At 53.6% G+C, this 12,500-nt stretch overlaps 1 protein-coding gene across 3 annotated transcripts in view; it reads left to right on the plus strand.

Moving 5' to 3' along the window:
* Positions 1–12,500, plus strand: part of rnf144aa (ring finger protein 144aa) — a 36,186-nt gene that overhangs the window by 11,987 nt on the left and 11,699 nt on the right. For all 3 annotated transcript variants that reach the window (XM_083683770.1, XM_083683769.1, XM_083683771.1), the window contains exons 2-4: positions 7,714–7,873; positions 10,318–10,422; positions 12,184–12,244. In XM_083683770.1, the coding sequence (XP_083539896.1) occupies positions 7,739–7,873; positions 10,318–10,422; positions 12,184–12,244 (301 nt within the window). In that variant the 5' untranslated portion in view covers positions 7,714–7,738. The remainder of the gene's footprint in view (positions 1–7,713; positions 7,874–10,317; positions 10,423–12,183; positions 12,245–12,500) is intronic.

The following is a 12,500-nucleotide window of genomic DNA, read 5'->3' on the forward strand; positions in this document are numbered from 1 at the left end:
TCCAGAGTCCAGAGACTAGTGTCCAGAGACTAGTCCAGAGTCCAGAGACTAGTGTCCAGAGACTAGTCCAGAGTCCAGAGACTAGTGTCCAGAGACTAGTCCAGAGTCCAGAGACTAGAGACTAGAGTCCAGAGTCCAGAAACTAGAGACTAGTCCAGAGTCCAGAGTCCAGAGACTAGAATCCAGAGTCCAGAAACTAGAGACTAGTCCAGAGTCCAGAGACTAGAGACTAGTGTCCAGAGACTAGAATCCAGAATCCAGAGTCCAGAGATTAGAGACTAGTCCAGAGTCCAGAGACTAGAGACTAGTCCAGAGTCCAGTGTCCAGAGACTAGTGTCCAGAGACTAGTCCAGAGTCCAGAGTCCAGAGACTAGTCCAGAGACTAGAGACTAGTCCAGAGACTAGAGTCCAGAGACTAGAGACTAGAGAAAGGCAGATTTATCTTTTTCTATGGGTTATCATGACAACGCTGCAGCTGGCCCGTCACCTGCTCCTGTGAACTGGGTTTCCTACGCATTCCTAACGTGTCTCCTGGCTTCCATGGCAACCACAAGTTAATGAGTTGTCTGTGTTCCTGGCGGTGGGCCAGCGGTGACCTTTGCAGAGAGAGACAGATTAAGAACAGGTTGACACCACACTGAGTCCAGCACGCCTGCAGCACCAAGGCCAGACTGGCACACACACACACACACACACGCACACACACACACACACACACACACACACACACGCATCCATGCATACACACACACCCACACACAATGTTATTACTACATGGTATTACCAGTATCGTTTACCAATGTGTATAGTCCAGCAAGCAAAGGACTCTATGCTCCTGATAAACACAGGAGAATATTCATAATTCATAATTCATATACGACGCATTGTGATGAGATTAGTACAGGAGGGTGCTCCCTGTCAGACTGTGTGGAGGAGGAAACGTTGTGGAGGGATGACAGAGGATGACATGTTGGCTTGTGTAGCTGCACCCAGGACAGACTCCACGAGACACGTTCCTATCACGTCTGAACGTTGTACAGCAGCTGTGACTCAGGGGAGGCCGGCGGAGGTAGAAATCGGAGGACGGGGCTCATCGTAACACACGGCGCGGAATGAGGGGCGGTATCGAACGCACCCCCGCGGGCCTCCATTGAGTCACAGGTGTTTGACGCCGTTCCTCATCCTGTGCCGTGTGTCACAACGAGCCCCGTCCTCTGATGTCTACCGCCACCGGCCTCGCCCTGCGGTGACTGTACCTCTGTGGATCAGGATGTGTTAGATCCCTGACACGCCTCTGCTCCTAACAGGCTCAGACAAACACTCATCCCACTTCAGACTGACAATACTGGAACAATAATAATAATTACTATTATTATTATTATTATTATTATTATTATTGTTGTTGTTGTTGTTGTCATCATCATCATCATCATTATTGTTATTATTATAATTATGCTGTAATAATAATTGTATTATTATTATTATATTTTTTTAAAAAGGTTCTCTTTGGAGACTAAAACACCATTTGGTTGACATCCCACTTTCTTAAAAACAGTGCTTCTTTAGACGGTGTACACACTTTGCAGTTTTTTTATTACAGTTGCATAAAGCAATCCAGTTTTGTGAACAGCGCAGGAAAATGAATCCTTCTTGGAAATGAGGAGATGTTGACTCTGCTGAGCGTGGCGGAGAAACACACACTGTATCAGCAGGCCACAACACAACCTACTTCTGGTTGAACGACCTCTTTACACTAGATAAAACTTGCTGCAGGACAACACAGGATTGTGTGTGTGTGTGTGTGTGTGTGTGTGTGTGTATAGTGTGTGTGCACGCATGTGTGTCTGTCTGTGTGTGTGTGTGTGTGTATAGTGTGTGTGCACGCATGTGTGTCTGTCTGTGTGTGTGTGTGTGTGTGTGTGTGCGTGCGTGCGTGCATGCGTGTGTGTAGTGTGTGTTCATGCATGCGTGTGTTTGTGTGTGCACGCATGTCTGTCTGTCTGTGTGTGTGTGTGTGTGTGTGTGTGTGTGTGTGTGTGTGTGTGTGTGTGTGTGTGTGTGTGTGTGTGTGTGTGTGTGTGTGTGTGTGTGTGTGTGTGTGTGTGTGCATGCGTGCGCGTGCTGTGTACCCTGCACTGCTGCATGCCCAACGGGAGCCACACAGCAAGGTGACACAGAACCATCCCTGCCAAGCCGGTTAGAGCCCGGGGAGAGACGGGGACAGGCGGGGAGAGGCGGGGAGAGACGGGGACAGGCGGGGAGAGGCGGGGAGAGACGGGGACAGGCGGGGAGAGGTGGGGAGAGACGGGGAGAGGCGGGGAGAGACGGGGACAGGCGGGGAGAGACGGGGAGAGACGGGGAGAGGCGGGGAGAGACGGGGACAGGCGGGGAGAGACGGGGACAGGCGGGGAGAGGCGGGGAGAGACGGGGACAGGCGGGGAGAGGGGGGGAGAGGCGGGGAGAGACGGGGAGAGACGGGGACAGGCGGGGAGAGACGGGGACAGGCGGGGAGAGGCGGGGACAGGCGGGGAGAGACGGGGAGAGGCGGGCGGACGGAGGCCAGCGGAGGAGGAACTGGCAGATGGCCACCCAGAGAGCTAGCGAGCGACGGAGACGCAGGACGCTGAGCAGACAGGACACAAATGAGAGTTAAAGCCTCTCCTAATTAGCCTTCCCAAGCACAGAGCACGGCCCGGGAGGAACACAGGACGATGGCAGGCCAGCTAAGAACCTATTAGAGGCCCTCGTCCTCGGTCTAATCACCCCTGAGGAGGGAGGGAGGGGGGGGGGGGGAGGGGGCGTTCATACTCATCAGTTGTGAAGTGGTTTCGGTGACTCCTACCAGGGGGGCGTATTAGTATGTGTGTTCAGTGTTGAGGGACTTGAGTAATAGCTTGTTTACTGCAGGGCGGACGGTCTGTCGACAGAGTAGACACTGTTTGTTTACTCGAGTGTTTGTTTACATCAATTTCTTGCAGGGTATGAAGTCGCGTGCAGATGTGAGACCTTGACCAAAATAATGAGTTACTTATTCACCCCGTCTTATCTTGCCCTGTGCCGGGCTCTGCGGACCACAAACCCTCTGTGTCCCAGATGAGGTAACTTTAAGGAGTAAACTCATTGTTGACCCTGGAGCAATCGGGGGTTAAGCGCCTTGCTCAAGGGCACAACGGCAGTGGTAGGCACCCGGGATACGATGCCAGCAACCCTCCGGTCACCAGCTCACATCCGGCTCCCTCCTGGGGTGGCGGGGATCGAACCAACGACCTTCCGATTGCTGGCCGGTGTCACGCCTGAGGTGGCGGTTCTGGTGACTCTGGTGCCCTCCTCTGGCGGTCCGGTGCCAGTGCTCTCCAATCACCAGTTCATTCATTTCACCCGTGTTTCCTGCCCTGTGTTTGGTATATATAGCCCTTTTGTTTCCCTGTGTCCTTGTCAGAGATTCTCCCTGTCGTAAGTGTGTCCTGCCTGCCTGCCTGCCTGCCTGCCTGCCTGCCTGCCTGCCTGCCTGCCTGCATGCCTGCCTGCCTGTTATCGGTGTTATCTAGTTGTGTACCCTGTTGGCCTGTTAGTACTATTTCTCTGTTTACTCCACTTGTTAAGTGTGTACCTTAGTTTATGGAGACTGGTTTTCTCCACTTTTATTTTGACCCTTTTGCCAGTATAAGCCTGTAGGCCATGCGCCAGTCCTCTCATTAAAGAGTATCTTTATATCTGTCATCTTGAGTTTCCCTCCGCACTTGGGTCCACCCTACCGACACCAACAGGCCGGCCTCTCTCAGCTCTGGTCTTCGTGGTCGGTCAGACGTTGTTTCGACGGTTCGCTTACCTCACACACACCTCACACCTCAGAGCAAGTCCCAACCTCTCCGCCAGGCGTTTCTACGCTCCCTTCCAGTGGGAGTAATTAAACAGTGTATTTGCATGCTAACCTCCCTGTACTTCAGGCTTAACCGTACTCCAGGTTAGATCATCATCCCCGTGAGTTTGTTTGCCCTGTTAGAATCCTGCTCTGGGCCTGTTGGCAGCGGCGCCAGGACTCCCAGCCCTGAAGGGTGAGGCCGTCGCCGTGGTTTCCACCATTAGCGCTGCTGTTTGTTTTCTCTCGAGCTGAATGAATGAAGAGCAACCTTGAGTCTTCTGCTTTTTCATCTTCTCAGGTAGGTAGGTAGGCAGGCAGACAGACAGACAGGTAGGCAGGCAGGCAGGCAGACAGGTAGGCAGACAGACAGGTAGGTAGGCAGGCAGACAGACAGGTAGGCAGGCAGGCAGGCAGACAGACAGACAGGTAGGCAGGCAGACAGACAGACAGACAGACAGGCAGACAGGCAATGCTCCTTTGGTCTCTTTTGAACAGCTAAACCCACCCCCCCCCCATCAGAGCCTGGAGTCGTTCCCTCAGACGTAGGAACAGTAGCGGGACACGTGTTGCTCGCCCCGGCTCCCGACTCACCCAGGCAACGCTGCGCTGCGTTGGTTCAGTAGAACACGGCGGAGTATTTCTACCCAGCGAGCGCGTTGGCGTGGAGAGCGTTGCTGCTCTCAGTCAGCCGAGGTGGGGTATAAATAGGAGCCTTACGCAACGCTTTGAACACGGCGCTGCGCGGTGCCAGACCAGGTGGAACAGAGAGCTGTCGCTACACTCTTGACCCCCCTCTCTCCCACCCTCTCCCCCACCCTCTCCTCTTTCTCTTCCCGCTCTCTCTCTCTCTCTCTCCCCCTCTCTCCATCTTCCTCACCCCTCTCTCTCTCTCTCTCTCTCTCTGTCTCTCTCCTCAACCACATCTCTCTTTGCCTGTCTAAATCAGTGTCGAGAGAGAGAGAGAGGGAGAGAGAGAGGGAGAGATGGATAGGCGTTTGTTAGTGATATTAATAAACGCTGACAGCGAGGATCACATTGATGTAGTGGGACCTTAGCTGTGAGAACTGTGGGAGGCAGATTCACTGTGTGTGTGTGTGTGTGCGTGTGTGCGTGTGTGTGTGTGTGTGTTTCCCCCTGAACGATAATGGACCTTGTATTAAATAATGCAACGGAGGGATCGGCTCCCTTCGCATTGCACCACCTTTTGTCATGAAACCTCTCTGCTCTCTCTCTTTCTCTCTCTCGCCTCTTTCTCTCGCCTCTCTCTCTCCTCACTATCTCTCTCTCTCTCTCTTTCTCCTCTTTCTCTCTCTCTCTCTGCTCTCTTTCTCCTCTCTCTCTCTCTCCTCTCTCTCTCTCCTCTCTCTCTCCTCACTATCTCTCTCTCTCTCTCTCTCTGCTCTCTTTCTCCTCTCTCTCTCTCTCTCCTCTTTCCCTCTCTCTCTCTGCTCTCTTTCTCTCTCTCTTTCTCTCCTCTATTTTCCTCTCCTCTCCTCAGGCTCTCCGTACGAAAGTATTTCACTTCACCTCACTGACTCTCATTGTTAACCCTCGCCTCCCCCACACAAACACACAGGACTGAGGAGAAACTGAGAGAAGCAGCATAATATCCTTCCCTCCGTTTCACTGTCTGTTGTGATAGTTAGATAAGAGAGCCTCGTTTATTCAACAAGGCACCAAGAACACATAATGTTTGTCATTATGGAGAGACTCTGCTGAGGAAATCTCTCTCTCTCTCTCTCTCTCTCTCTCTCTCTCTCTCTCTCTCTCTCTCTCTCTCGCCCCCTCAGCCTGTCCTCTGCTGAGGGGGCGACTCTGCACTCTGCTGCTGTGTTGCCAGGTAGGCTGACCTGGCTGACATGTCTCTGAAACCAGAGGGTTTCTCTGGACAGCCTACCTGGCCCACACTGCTGCTGGGTTGCCAGACAGGCTGACCTGGTTGATATGGATAGCCTACCTGGCCACACTGCTGCTGTGTTGCCAGTTGGGCAGTGGCTCAGGTCAGCACACGTTCTCTGTAGCCAGCACGTGTAGACAACGTTTGGGTGATGTTTGCTTCTAGCTCCCATAGCAATCAACCTCTCCCCTCCTCCCTCCCCCTAGCTCCCTCCTTCTCCTCTCCTCCTCCCCCTTTCTGTTTCTAAGAAAGAGCTATTCTTGTTAGATAGTGCTGCTCAGTCTAGTGAAAGTTATTTCCCCTCCCCCCCTCCCTCCCCATGGTTGCCTAGCAGCGGAGGGAGAGTTTGACAGTGTTGATGTTGGCTGAGTTGGGGCATTTCCTGTAAACAGTGAAGAGGAGACATCAGCAGCAGCAGCTCTCTTCTCCTCTTCTCCTCTCCTCTTCTCCTCTCCTCCACTTCTCCACTCTGTTGTGTGGAGAGACAGAGGAAGAAAGGTAGCGAGAACCAGCCCAAAAAACACCCCTCCCCTCCTCCCCTCTCTCTCTCTCTCTCCCTCCTTGCCGTTCCTCCTCGCGCAGAGACAGAAAAGACGGCGGAGGTCACAGGAAAAGGAGAAAGTGTTGCGGTGTTTATTCCTCGCCACTTTTCCACATCGCCGTTTTAACTCATGAAGCGCAGAGTCGCCCAAGCTGTCAACATCCTGGAGCGCCAAGGGTGACTCTATTCACCAAACATGCATCAATTACAATGCTTCATTTGGTAGCCAATCAAAGTGCTGTTGCTAGGTAAACACCAACATAAAACACTTGGCCCTCTGGGTGGTGAATGTTCCGGAATTATTTGGCAGTTGGTGGGTTTGAATGGTGTTTATTCTGCGTGTGAGAGCATCAGGACAGGCGGAGGAGGAGGACACAGCGGACCGCAGCTCGGACACGACTACAGTCAGGCAGCACAGTCCTCAGTGAGCATCGTGGTGTAAGGCTGATAACTCCACGGCAAATATGAGCTCGTCTTGGACAATGGATATGTTATGTGCTGTAGACACACACACACACACACGCACACACACACACACGCTTAAACTGTGTCGTGTGAAGAGGGCCTGTGTGGCAACTCTTATCAGAAACACATCAGCTGCTGCAGAGCTGGGGGACAATCAGTAAAACGCTCATTACCGTGGCTGCCCTCAGGAACCTGTCAGCCTGATGGCCTGTCTAACCGTCTCTAACTGCGTCCTAACCATCCTGCCTGTGTCTCTGTCTGTGTCTCTGTCTGTGGCTCTGTCTGTGGCTCTGTCTGTGTCTGAGCTGCCTAGCTGTGCCTTGCAAGTTTTACATTTACATTACATTTATGGCATTTAGCGGACGCCTTTATCCAAAGAGACTTACAACAGGTACATTTGTCTAAGTAAGTGAATCATCTATCCATCAGTCATCATAAGAAAAAGTAATCTATGGTAGGACCAGGGGCCATTGGCAGTCACAATGTTGGAAGAAGGAAGAATTATTTATTTAATTATTTAATTCATTTATTTACAGTAGAGAAACTTGTACAGGAGGGTAGTGGGGATGAAGAGGTCTTTAGGAGGGACAGTTAAGATGTAGCCTGAAGACACGGGTCTTCAATCTACCGTGGAAGATAGGTAGTGACTCTGCAGTCCTGACAGTGGGGGGAAGCTCCTCCCACCAGCGGGGCGCCAGGACAGTGAAAAGCCGTGACCGAGTAGCACGACTGCTGCATCCACGTAGAGGCGGCGGTGCCAGGCGGCCAGCCGAGGTGGAAGAGCGGAGTGATCGGGCAGGGGGGGTTTGGGGTTGTTCCCTTTGCCGTCTCTGTCTCAGTTCTGTCTTTTGATCCCAACAAGATCTTGACCGCACTGACCGTTCCTCTCGTCAAGTCAGATGACCACTCTAACCACTCTCTCTCTCTCTCTCTCTCTCTCCCCCCCAGCTCTGTGGCGGTGGCGGGAGGCAGGATGAGCAGCGGCAGGTCCAGACTGACCTGGGACCTGGCCCTGGACCCCCTGGTGGCCTGTAAGCTATGCCTTGGAGAGTTTCCTCTGGAGCAGATGACCACCATCAACCAGTGCCAATGTGTCTTCTGTACACTGGTGAGTCAGTTGACCCCGGACCTGCTGCTGACCCTGATAGAGGGGAGAGGGAGAGAGAGGGGGAGAGAGAGAGAGAGAGTACACTGGTGAGTCAGTTGACCCCGGACCTGCTGTTGACCCTGATCGTGGGAGAGGGAGAGGGAGAGAGGGAGAGAGGGAGAGAGAGAGAGGGAGAGAGAGAGAGGGAGAGAGAGAGAGAGAGAGAGAGAGACTCCTGTACACTGGTGAGTCAGCTGACCCCGGACCTGCTGTTGACCCTGATCGTGACAGCGTGTCTGTTTTAGATCCCTCATAGTTATGGTGTCTTATCGAGCCAGGTGTGTATGAGGCCAGGGGAGGCTGGTGGAGGTAGACATCGGAGGACGGGCTCATTGTAATGCATGGGACGGACTGAGGAATGGTATCAAACACACCTCCACCAGCCTCCACTAAGTCACAGGTGTTTGATGCCATTCCTCATTCTGTTCCATGCATTACAATGAGCCTGTCCTCCGATGTCTGCCTCCGCCAGCCTCCCCTGAGCCAGATGTGTACAGGCCTGCTGTCCGTGTGTACGTGAAGCACATGGTACATCAGGTTCTTCTGGACGCAGTCTGCCGGTTCCCCCGACGCTGTGTCTCTTCGGTGGTCCGTCTCCCCACCATGAACCAACAACACAACGACAGTTGAACGAGGAAGAGTTTCTTCTCTCATTCTGAACACCCGTGAACACCCGTGAACACCCGTGAACACCCGTGGCGTGTGTGTCAGAGTGTGGATATGTGAGGCGTAAGAGGAGAAGCTGGTGGTGTTTACATAACAGAACACATCCAGGGAGACCGGCTAACAGACTCTCCCTCCACACAGTGGCCACACGACAGTCTGTGGTGACTCAGCGAGCAGACGTGACCACAGAAGCCTCATGGCCTGGCAGTGGCTGGCTGGCTGGCTGACTGACTGGATGGCTGACTGGCTGGCTGTGTCTGGCTGTCTGGCTGGCTGTGTCTGGCTGGCTGGCTGGCTGTGTCTGGCTAGCTGTGACTGGCTGGCTGGCTGTGTCTGACTGGCTGGCTGACTGGCTGGATGGCTGACTGGCTGGCTGGCTGGCTAGCTGTGTCTGGCTGGCTGGCTGGCTGGCTGTGTCTGTCTGTCTGTCTGTCCTTGCCTGCCTGCCTGCATGGTATGGTCTATTTGTATAGGGATAAGGGACAGACACAGATGCATTGAGTTAGTCATAATCTCATTTATTGCACTGCAGTGTCCGTTGCGTCCATTAGCTCTCCATACCCGTCCCTACGTGAGGGTTCACAGAGGACAGCAACAGCGTGGACCTGTCAGGGAAGCTTCCGGAATGCTTCTGAACGGCTTCTAGAATGCCTAAACATGCTTAAAAAAACCCTCTGCCTCAAAGCCGCGGTTGTGTATCCGTCCGCCTCTTTGATATTAATCACCCTCGTAGGCTCGCCACGCTGCGCTTCCTTCAGAGAGAGAGAGAGAGAGAGAGAGAGAGAGACAGAGAGAGAGAGAGAGAGACAGAGAGAGACAGAGAGACAGAGAGAGACAGAGAGAGAGAGAGAGAGAGAGAGACAGAGAGAGACAGAGAGAGAGAGAGACAGAGAGAGAGAAAGTCAAAACAAGACAAACGACTCAACCCCTTGAACCGTGAAAATAATGAGGCATAAACGTCAATAAACTCTTTGACGAATGTTGTTTGCCGCGTTGCGCGGCGGTACGGCGAGGCGGCGGCGGCGGCCTATCGGAACAGCCGAGCGTCGCCCGCCATTAAAAACTTCTGATGCGCCTTTTCCTGTTCACTGGAGCTCAGTGGGAGTGGCGGCGTTTTTAGGTCGTAGGAGGGAAAAAAAACTAGCGTTTTACCACAGATTCACCTCCCCGTAGGGTCGCAGGCTGGATTCACCTCCCCGTAGGGTCGCAGGCTGGATTCGTCGTCCTGTACGTAGCGGGGGGGATTCGGAATCGCACTCTGGTTATGAGGTAGCCCTGCCTGAGACATGGAACCTAAAGCGTCGGGAACTTGAGGATGTCCTCCTTGGCCTAATGGTAGACGCTTGGGTCTTGGGCGTTATGTGGGAGACCTGAGTTTGAACCCCCTGCCTGTCACGTTCAAGCCTGTCTTACAGCTGTGAAGGGCCTCTATCGTGAACCCTCTAATGGCCAAAAGCTTTTACGGGCTTTTATGTGGTTAGCATACTGCTCTTTAGCTAACCAGCCACACTCTTTAACAAGTAATAGATAGCACTATGAATTGTTAATGACCATAAGCTAAGGACTCTCCTACTACTTAGGTCAGAGGGAGGGAGGGAGGGAGGGAGAGGGGGGGGGAGAGAGAGAGAGAGAGAGATGTGTGTGTGTGATGTCGTCCTATAAACCTGCACATCAGTCATTGACTGGACAGCCCCGCTGTAGAATTGGGTCAACGCTGTGTTTGTGTTTTTCTCTTCCAGTGCCTGAAACAGTACGTAGAACTCCTGATCAAAGAGGGCCTCGAGACCGCAATTAGCTGCCCGGACTCTGCCTGTCCAAAACAGGGACACTTACAAGAAAATGAGGTAAATGGATCACGTGTTTACATCTTTCAAAGTGATTGTGTTTTTTCGTGTGATGCATCCTCTGGTAGTTTCTGTGTCTGCTTAATCTTTGAGATGGAAGGAGCCTGGAACAATGTTGTTATATCAAGGGGACGTGAACAACAACATAATGTCGCCATTGATGTTGAAACGGTCTGTTTGCTCTGATCACACACCAGAGTACCGCAGCGGAGGCTGGCGGAGGTAACAACAACAAACCCGTTTTCTCCCTTCCTCCGGTGCCGTGACCGCCGAAGACGCTTGTTGTTCCGGAAGGTTTCAGTCACGATGCCGGCCGTGTCGTCGATCCACGTACTGAGACAAACGGAGTCGTCGGAAGTCGCTTTGGATAAAAGCGTCGGCTAAACGGCGGCGTTGATGTAAGACGTTACGAGTTAGAAGCCGGTCGTCCTCCGATGTCCACCTCCGGCGGCCTCCCCTGGTGTCCAGGCATCGATCCACCCGTCCTCCAGGGCGCGCCCCCCCCCCCTGCGGCTCGGACCTCTGTGTCAGGAGAAGGACAGGGCAGTGTTGGATTGGGATATCCTGCAGGGTAGACAGTAGCACCCCTGTGATGAATGCTCTCCTGCTTTCCGAACCCCCACACCACTCCCCCCCCGCCCCCCGCCCTACCCCAGCCTCGCCCCCCCCGGACCCCCTCCAGTCCTGTCAGTGTGTGTATATGGAGTGGACAGGCGAGCTTGTCTGCATCCCTCCCCATGGAGGTCACTCGGAGGGCGATGTGCCCCGCTGCTCCTGGCCGCCTGGTTGATGGACTCACTCTCTCTCTCCGTCTTGGAGACAGATTATGCGTGTGCATGTGTGTGGGTGCGCATGCATGTGTGTGTGTGCCTGTGCATCTATTTGTGTGTGTGTGCATGCATGCGTGCCTCTACGCGTGTGTGTGTGTGCGTGTGTGCGTGTGCGTGTGTGCGTGTGTGTGTGTGTGTGCGTGTGTGCGTGTGTGTGTGCGCGTGCATCTACGTGTGTGTGTGTGTGTGTGTGTGTGTGTGTGTGTGTGTGTGCATGCGCGGTACGGCACGGTCGTATGTTTCGGCTCCATCACAGTGACCGGCCCTTAACCTCACGGGGGTTGTCACGGGGGTTGTCACCGTGGTTGTCACGGGGGTTGTCACCGTGGTTGTCACCGGGGTTGTCACGGTGGTTGTCACCGGGGTTGTCACGGTGTCATGGGACGCGTCTCTCATGGTGACAGCAGCGCCTCTGACTGGTAATTGACTGGTGCCAACACGCCAACACGCCAACACACCAACACACCAACACACCAACACACCAACACACCAACACGCCAACACACCAACACGCCAACACACCAACACACCAACACACCAACACGCCTCCCCGCCGTTGTTTTCACCGTCCAGTAAAAGACTGCCTTTAACCTTCAGGACGCCTGACGCAGCGGCAGACACGCCCCGAACGAGAGCAGGGTTTGAAGGAACAGGCCAGGGGCTCGTTTTAGTAGTTTTAATGAGCACGTCTGTTCCCTCCTCGTTGGGACCGGGGAGAAATAACGCTTTAATAGGAAAATAATAATAATAATGTTGAGGCTGAATTTGAATATAATACGCTATGTAATATGTGTTCTCTCTCTCCCTCCCTCCCTCTCCCTCTCTCTCTGTCTCTCTCTCTGTCTCTCTCTCTGTCTCTCTCTTTCCCTCTCCCTCTCCCTGTCCCTCTCTCTCTCTCTCTCCCTCTCTCTCTCTCCTCCCTCTGTTCCAGATTGAGTGCATGGTGGCCACAGAGATCATGCAGAGATACAAGAAGCTGCAGTTTGAGAGAGGTGAGTGAGAGAACAACACCACCACCAACACCAACACCACCACCACCACCTCCACCACCTCCACCTCCACCAACACCACCACCACCTCCACCTCCACCACCACCACCACCTCCTCCACCACCACCACCTCCACCACCACCTCCACCTCCACCTCCACCAACACCACCTCCATCACCACCAATACCACCACCCTAACCACCACCACCACCCTAACCACCACCACCACCAACACCACCACCACCCTAACCACCACCAC

The sequence above is a fragment of the Argentina silus genome, assembly GCF_951799395.1.
Source record: "Argentina silus genome assembly, chromosome: 13".
In the NCBI taxonomy this organism is placed as follows: domain Eukaryota; kingdom Metazoa; phylum Chordata; class Actinopteri; order Argentiniformes; family Argentinidae; genus Argentina; species Argentina silus.